Below are 7,945 nucleotides of genomic sequence, written 5' to 3' on the forward strand. Positions count from 1 at the left end.
CATTGAGAAATTGCGAGGCACAAGCTGCCCTGTCCAGGGTCCTCTATTTCAGGAGTCTCCAACTTGGCAACTTTTAAGACTTGTAGACTTCAATTTCTAGAATTCTGGGAGTTGAAATCCACAAGTCTTAAAGTTGCCAAGGTTGGAGGCCCCTGCTCTCTTTAATCTTATAAGGAGGTCTCAATTGAACAGCAAGCGTGGCTCCCTCTCTATACTTTCTTACTTCCAAGGGCTACTTTCCTCGTCTACAATTTGCCCTTGCTGGCGGAAGTGACGTACACAGGTCCTTGCTCATTGCCAGCCAGAGTTGCGTGCCGCGATTGGGTTGAAATGTGGACTTTATTTAAATAGAATTCAATGAAATTCAATAAAATTTAAATAAATGCCTTTTCATTTGATCGTCCGTTAAAAAGATTGACCAGCTAGGAGGCACAGCTTTCCATTGGTTCTTCGTCCGACTTGAAAGGCTCTCACCCGACCTTCCAGGACTTTACTCCACTCTCGCCCGAGCGTCCCATCAAGCTTTGCGGCTTCCGGCTCCTCTCTCTCTCTCTTTACTTCCGTGCCGCCAAGTAAGATAGTCGGTAAGTCGGGAATCCGTTGCCATCCTGGCCGAGGAGACATTGCAGCGAACTTTTCTTCCTCTTCGGGGCTGCTTGGAGATGGTTTCCATCAGCCCCCGCCGCTCTTTTCCGAGGCGAGGAGAAACGGCGGGTTTTCTCACACCTTGTTAACGGGAGGCGGTTGCAGGCTTCGGTTTCTTCGGGTGGGGCAGGCGACAAGCGCAAAAGCTGGCAGGCCCACATTCTTCCCCGCTCAGAAGGCGATATTTTGGGTCTGCTGTTTTCAGAGGCGGCACGAGAGTTTTGAGTCTGCATGCGGGTTGGGAATTACAGAAATCCAGGAAGTCCTCGCCTTACTGTTCGCTTAGTGACCGTTCTAAGTTACAACGGCGCTGAAATAAAAGTGACTTATGACCGTTTTTCGCACGTAACGACCGTTGGCAGCATCCCCGCGGCCATAGGATCAGAATTAAGACGCTTGGCAACTGATTCATGTTTATGACAGTTGCAGTGCCCATGCGGTCCGATTTTGCGACCTTCTGACCAGCATAGTCAATGGGGGGGGGATCCAGATTCACTTAACAACCTTAACAAATGCAATGATTCCCTTAGCAGCGGTGGCAGGAAAATTCTCAAAATGGGGCAAAACTCAATTAACAAGTGTTCCATTATCAACGTAAATTTTGGGCTCAGTTGTGATTGTAATCTGCGGACTCCCGGTACTGTAATGCAGGCCATTGTTTTTTACGACATAAATCATTTGACAGCTACACCAGAGCATTGATCCCCTCATTTATCCAATTGTGCATGTTGTGGGAATGATACATACACCTGCTCTTTCATCTGATGAAGCTTCAGTGATGAAGAAGTGTGTATGATATATTTATTAAATTACCAAGACCCAGTTGTTTCATAGCGGTAGCAATCATTGTATGCATAGCCTTAGCTTATAGAAGCCATTTGATCCTTTCTACGAAATACTAACTTTGTAGGACTTGTTCCTTTTATATATATACATATAAAGATTTATTTTCATATACAAGCCTTTCAGTTAGCAATGAAAGAAGGTAGAGTGACGATTTTGCTAATCTTCCCAGTGTCTGCATCCTTGGCATGATGTGAAAATGAAGTACAGGGATATACTATATTTTTCAGACTAGAAGAGGCACCTAACTTTTAGGGAGGAAAACACGAAAAAAATTGCCTCCAAACATCCATCCCTATTCATCAGTCCATTTGCCTTTGCCCATTCTAGAACAGCTGATCGGCACCACACCAACCACACACCTCACATCCCGCCGCAATATTTGCTGTATAAGACGCACAGACTTTTCCATCCTCTTTTGCAGGGGGGTGCATCTTATACTCTGAAAAATAAGGGATATGTTTTGTGCAATTAAAAGCCTCACAATTCCCAAGGGCAAGTCCAACCTGGTTTATTTTTTCAGATGAAAATTTAAAGTTGTGAGACAGTTGGAAGAACAGTGGTCAGGCACACAAAACTATTACCTTGCTCATCCATCATGCTGCGATGTATTTATACAATGGTATATGTAGATTGCCTTGGAGTCTTATTCAATACTTACAAATTTAAAAAAATCTCAATAATAATCGGGAATGGTTAATCTGATTTCTGACAAAGCTTCCACTTGTAATAGATGACCCATTGGCTTTGCTGTTAGTTGCTTTAAGTAATACAAAATTTGTATCATTTTTAAGAATGCAGTATACTAAAGAAATATTGGAAAACGAGAGATCAGAAACTCAGATTTTAAACCAATAACCTCCCAGGATCGCATCTGGAGAGTTTTTGTACTCTTCCAGCTTTGGACACAGGAGGGATAAAAATTGCAGAAAACACCCATTCTGTTTCTGGCTCTGAAACGCGCTAGCAAACGGAAGATATTCTGCAACAATTTTATGCTTCATTTACAACCTACAGGTTATAATTCTTTACATATGTTTTTTTTGTAGTTACGATGCCAGCTCTGAGGCCTCTCATCAAACCTAATATTGTCAAAAAGAGGACCAAGAAGTTCATCCGTCATCAGTCTGATCGCTATGTCAAAATCAAGGTAGATGTTCTTTTTGTGAATGTTAAACCCTCAGTTAACATTAAAATACTCTGGTTGGTGGTTTATTGTGGGTCTTCAGGACTTTAAAATGACAGTCTCTGAAAACATCATGTTGAAGTTCTTCCAATTGCTTTTGAATTCTTGTAGCGTAACTGGCGTAAGCCAAGAGGTATTGACAACAGAGTTCGCAGAAGATTTAAGGGCCAGATCTTGATGCCCAACATTGGCTACGGAAGCAATAAGAAAACAAAACACATGCTTCCCTCGGGATTCCGGAAGTTTCTTGTTCATAATGTCAAAGAGCTGGAGGTGCTAATGATGAGCAACAAGTAAGTTGGAAACAGTGTTTTGTCATTATTCTTTGTTCCACATTGCATTGCTATATGGTAAAATTAAGTCATTCTGAAATGAAGATGGAATACATTAAACCAGCCCTTTTTGTTTAGGCATCTTTTCTAGGTATCTTTTTTGTTATTCTCTTCCTCAGAATGTCTTGTACTTCCTGCCTAAGACAAGTCCTTTTTCTGTTACTTCATTGCCTTTACAAAATTATTTAGTGTTGCTGAAAGATTATAACATAAAAATAGATGGCTGAGAAAAATGAAAACTTTATATTGCCATTATTGATGGAAATTGTTTAAAGATTGGAAAAAATACTAATGAGAACTAGAAATCTTGGATTGACTGCATTTTGCTCTCATTTTTTCCTCCAGCCCTCATCGCTATCTTAATATATACCACATCATCTTGAACATTAATCCCCGGGTGGTGGGGGACAATGTTCCCTCTAATTTTTTTTCAGTGTGAGCAGAAAAGTATAGTGTTTGAGCGGCACGTTTTCATGCCTGAGTACCTGAATTTTTTTCACAGATGTTACCTAAGACAACAACTAAATCAGTATTGTTTGAAACTCAGTTATGTTTATTCAAGGTACCCGCTTAATTAAAAGTGTTATATAATATCAGTATCACTTAACAACGCTCCTGCTTAGTAACCAAAATGTTGGCTCAGGAACTCTGGCATTGAAGTGTGCAAGTCTTAAAGCTGTCAAGTTACAAGATCCTTGCACCCCTAACCCTTTAGGGAAAAAAACCCCAGGGGTCTTCAAACCTGACAGCTTTAAGACTTGTGGACTTCAACTCCCAGAATTCCTCCTCCAGTCATGTTGCGGCGACATCATCTGCGTGAATCTGCTCCATCTTCGTTTTTTTTCACCGAGGGCAGGGCTGCCGCTGAAGATGCTGATGAGCCCCCGCTGCCACCAGAATAACTGCTGCCGCCTCCTCCTCCAACAGCACCACCACATTTGCTGCCTGGCACTGCGGCTGAGGTGAAGCTTGCAAAGCTCCTGCTGGCGCCTCCGCCCGTAGCAGTGGCGGCAGCGCCTCCCCCTCCATTTGGAGCACCTGAGCTGGGCTCCGCTTTACCCCTGCCGCCTCCTCCTCTGCTGTGCTTTTAAGAAGTCATGAGGCCTTTTTTTCCTGCTCCCGCCCCCCGCCACCTTCCTGCTAGCTCTCGCGGCCTCATGGCTCCTCAAAAGCACGATGGAGGAGGAGGGGACAGGGGTAACGCGGGGCCCAGCTCAGGTGCTCTGAGCGGAGGGGGAGGCGCTGCTGCCACAGGCAGGGGCGCCAACGGAAGCTTTGGTGGCTTCACCTCAGCTGCAGCGTTGGGCAGCAAATGTAGTGCTGTTGGAGGAGGCAGCGGCGGCAGCAGTTATTCTAGTGACGGCAGGGGCTTTGGGGGTTCACTTCAGGCGCAAGCAGCTAGGACTGGGTTGCTTTGCTGAACACGGGGCGACTGACAATAGTTTGAGCGGGCGCGGCCAGCGCAAACTACCATCAGTCTCGCGCTCATCAAAACAAGTCCGGGGAGGTCCTTTGTGGGCGGCCAGTTCTAGACGCCTGCAAAGGACCTCCCCAGCTTCCGGAGCCTGTGACAGTAGAAATCACTGCGTGGCAGTTGCAAACTGCTGCACAGTGTTTTCTTGCCATGTGCGCAGCCGCGCACCTTAGAGAACATATTGGTGGGGGAGATTATCCCAAATAGATCCAATAAGCCATAGCATAGCATTGACTCCAGCAGTCAGTTGTGTTGTGGGCATACAGGTAGTCTTCGACCTACGACCATAATTGAGCCCAAAGTTTATCTTGGTAACCAAGGCACTTAAGTGAATTTTTGTCCATTTTACGACATTTCTTGCCACAGTTGTTAAATGAATCATTGCGGTTGTTAAATTAGTAACATGGTTATTAAATGAATCTGGCTTCTCCTTTGATTATGCCTTAACAGAAGGTTGCAAAAGCTGGTCACGTGATCCTGGGACACTGCATCCATCATAAATATGCCAGGTGTCTGATTTTTGATCACATAACCATGGGGATGCTGCAACTGTCATAAGTGTGAAGAATGGTCATAGGTCACTTTTTTCAATGCTGTTGTAACTTCGAACCGTCATCAAATGAAGTGTTTTAAGTCGAGCACTATCTACTGAATTCGGGCATTTTGCACATCTAATGCTCAAAGTAAAACTAAGGAGAAAAAAGGGAGTTTGCAACCAAGCCTGGAGAACCTAAGCTATAGTATCAAAATAGTGCCTTCCTCCCTAAGAGGCAGGACAATAATGAGAATTAGTTTGGTTTAGCGCCGTGACGGCGAACGTATGGCACATGTGCCACAAGTGGCATGCGGAGCCATATCAGCGGGCACACAAGCCTTTGCCCTACCTGTGCGCATGTGCGCGCTGGCCAGCTGGTTTGGCTGGTCCACCCACACTGCCCTTCCCTTACCAGGAGTCTCCATGTGATGCCAGTTAAGTACAGGGTTCATGCAGAGGCTCTCGGAGGACATTTTAAGCCTCCAGGGAGAAGTGGGAGGATGTTCTTGCCCTCCCCAGGCTCCTAGAAAGCCTCTGGAGCCGGGGGAGTGCGAAAAATGGGCCTACCGGAAGTCGGGAAATGGGGCGTTTGCAGCTTCCAGAGGACATCCCGGTGGGTAGCCGCGGCCATTTTTGCCCTCCCCAGGCTCCAAGAAAGCTGTGTTCAGGACAGCGGTGGGGGGATTTAAGTTATGCAGCAGGGGACATGGCACTGGGGGGTGGGGTTAAATTATGAGTGTGGGCACATGTGCACGCGTGTGCTTTTGGCCCGTGGACAAAAAAGGTTTGCCGTCACTGGTCTGGTGGTTAAGGCACCCTGCTAGAAAGGCAGAGATGGTCATGAAAGTTAGCTGGGTGGCTTTGAACTAGTCACCCATTCTGCCCAACTCATCTCACAGGGTGGTGGTTGTGGGGAAAATATGGGGAGGAAGTTGTGTTGCATATCTAGATTAGTTTGATGTTCAGTTCAGAATAGATGGATTTTCACTGTCTGGAATTCATAAAGCTCATTTTGAGGAGAATTTCTTAGAAACATTTACTATGTTAACAAAGAGCTTGTAACATTCTTTTGTGGTTGCTTTTAGGTCATTTTGTGCAGAAATTGCTCATAACGTTTCATCCAAGAACCGGAAGATAATTGTGGAGCGAGCAGCTCAGCTTGCTATCAAGGTTACCAATCCAAATGCCAGACTGCGCAGTGAAGAAAATGAATAGTTTGTCTTGAACAACTATATTTAATAAAGTACAACATTTGGAAAATGTGTGTCCTTGGCATGAATTGAATTAGGTGGGGCACCCCCATGAAAGAAATCCTAATTTTGGAAATGAGGCAGCTCTAAAATTAATGAGATTGCTAATAAGTATTTGCACAAATATAATTTGTTGTAGTGCAAAAGAATGTATTGTCAAGCATGCAGTTGAAAATCAGTGATTGCCAGATGTCAGAATAAATCTCAACAGAAAACCCTCCCAGACTAACCACCCTCATTTTTCATTGAACAAGTTCCAAAAGATTGTGAGAATGCTGTACATAATATATTTTAATTTCCAGATATATAATATACTACATTTTGATTAGCAAGCTAATTCAGTGTGGGCTGAATTTGATTACAATTAAATAGCTGTATCACATAGCTGAGGGATGCGGTGTCTCAGTGGCTAAGACACTGAGCTTGTCAATCAGAAAGGTCAGCAATTCGGTGGTTCAAATTCCTAATATCGTGTAACGGAGTGAGCTCCCATTACCTGTCCCAGCTTCTACCAACCTAGCAGTTTCAAGGCATGTAAAAATGCAAGTAGAAAAATAGGAACCACTTTTGGTGAGAAGGTAACAGCGTTCTGTGCGCCTTCAGCGTTTAGTCATGCCGGCCACATGACCACAGAGATGGCTGTTCAGCTTTGAAACCGAGATGAGCACTGCCTCCTTAAGATTTGGGAACAAGTAGCACATATGTGTGAGGGGAACCTTTACCACAGCTGGCTTGAAAACTACTGCAAGCAATGTAGAGTTATTGAGAGGAGTACCATGGGGTTCAGATTTGGGTCCTCTGTTCAACATTGTACTTGGATAAAGATTTGAAAGAAATTTTGATTCAATTTGCAAGTGACACAAATCGGAGTGTAACTGAAACCCCAGAAGGCAGAAATAAAATTTAGTAAGTTTTTTATACTTTAGATCAGATTGTCAAACTCCATTTCAATGAGGGCTGCATCAGGGTTGTGTTTGTCAGGCGTCAATGTCACTTGCTCCATTTTCGGCTGTGACAGCCTCCTGCAACTCTGACAGGGAATTGGGGGGGGGGGCATGCGGTCCTCCCAGGCTTCATTTTTGCTGGCAGAGGCACCGTGGGATGGTCTGCTGATTACAGGGTGGAGGCAGATGGAAACGCCAGTCGGCAGGCCTTGAATTTGACACCCCTGCTTTAGATAGTTGTCCTGAGAATTTTAATAAATAGAATGCATATATATGAATGAAAAATCCTTAATTTAAGGAACAAAAATGAAATGCATACCCAGTGTAGCATAGGGGATAGCTGGCTTGGAAATGATACTTGTGAAGATGGAGCTGTACTTCAAACCCAATTACTTAAATGTCATCTGCTGATTTAAGATTCTGTCTTCTCAAAATAGATTCCCAATTTTGTTTCATTAACATTTAAGGGTGCTTAAAATCACAGGTTTTAAAATTATTTTATGAAGAGCAGCAAGTTCAAATTCAGATAAGTGTCCATACAAAAGTTAATTGGGTAGAAAAACCAATAAACCAAATTCTGTCAGTTATATATTTGACTTTATTCTGATGCATGAACAGCAAAAGGTGACACCCTGTTTTATAAATAGAGCACTTAAGTGATTCACATATTAAGTGGCATATGACTCCCCCCCCCTCACTTCCCCAGTGAAATGTAATCACAAGCTGCAAGGCAGCA

General features: G+C 44.0%; 1 protein-coding gene across 1 annotated transcript; it reads left to right on the forward strand.

Moving 5' to 3' along the window:
- The first annotated feature begins 431 nt into the window (after positions 1-431).
- On the forward strand, positions 432-6,275 carry RPL32 (ribosomal protein L32). The gene is made up of 4 exons (XM_081951627.1): positions 432-584; positions 2,538-2,638; positions 2,786-2,967; positions 6,101-6,275. The coding sequence occupies exons 2-4, from the start codon at positions 2,543-2,545 to the stop codon at positions 6,228-6,230; spliced, it is 408 nt and encodes a 135-aa protein (XP_081807753.1). The 5' UTR covers positions 432-584; positions 2,538-2,542; the 3' UTR covers positions 6,231-6,275.
- The last annotated feature ends 1,670 nt before the right edge of the window (positions 6,276-7,945 follow it).

The sequence above is a fragment of the Natrix helvetica genome (genome assembly GCF_964273705.1).
Source record: "Natrix helvetica genome assembly, chromosome: 1".
NCBI lineage: Eukaryota > Metazoa > Chordata > Lepidosauria > Squamata > Natricidae > Natrix > Natrix helvetica.

Coding starts and splice junctions, on each gene's coding strand:
- RPL32 (XM_081951627.1), top strand. CDS start 2,543: ATGCCAGCTCTGAGGCCTCTCATCAAACCTAATATTGTCAAAAAGAGG. Junction 2,639..2,785: donor ATCGCTATGTCAAAATCAAG/GTAGATGTTCTT, acceptor GAATTCTTGTAG/CGTAACTGGCGTAAGCCAAG. Junction 2,968..6,100: donor GTGCTAATGATGAGCAACAA/GTAAGTTGGAAA, acceptor GGTTGCTTTTAG/GTCATTTTGTGCAGAAATTG.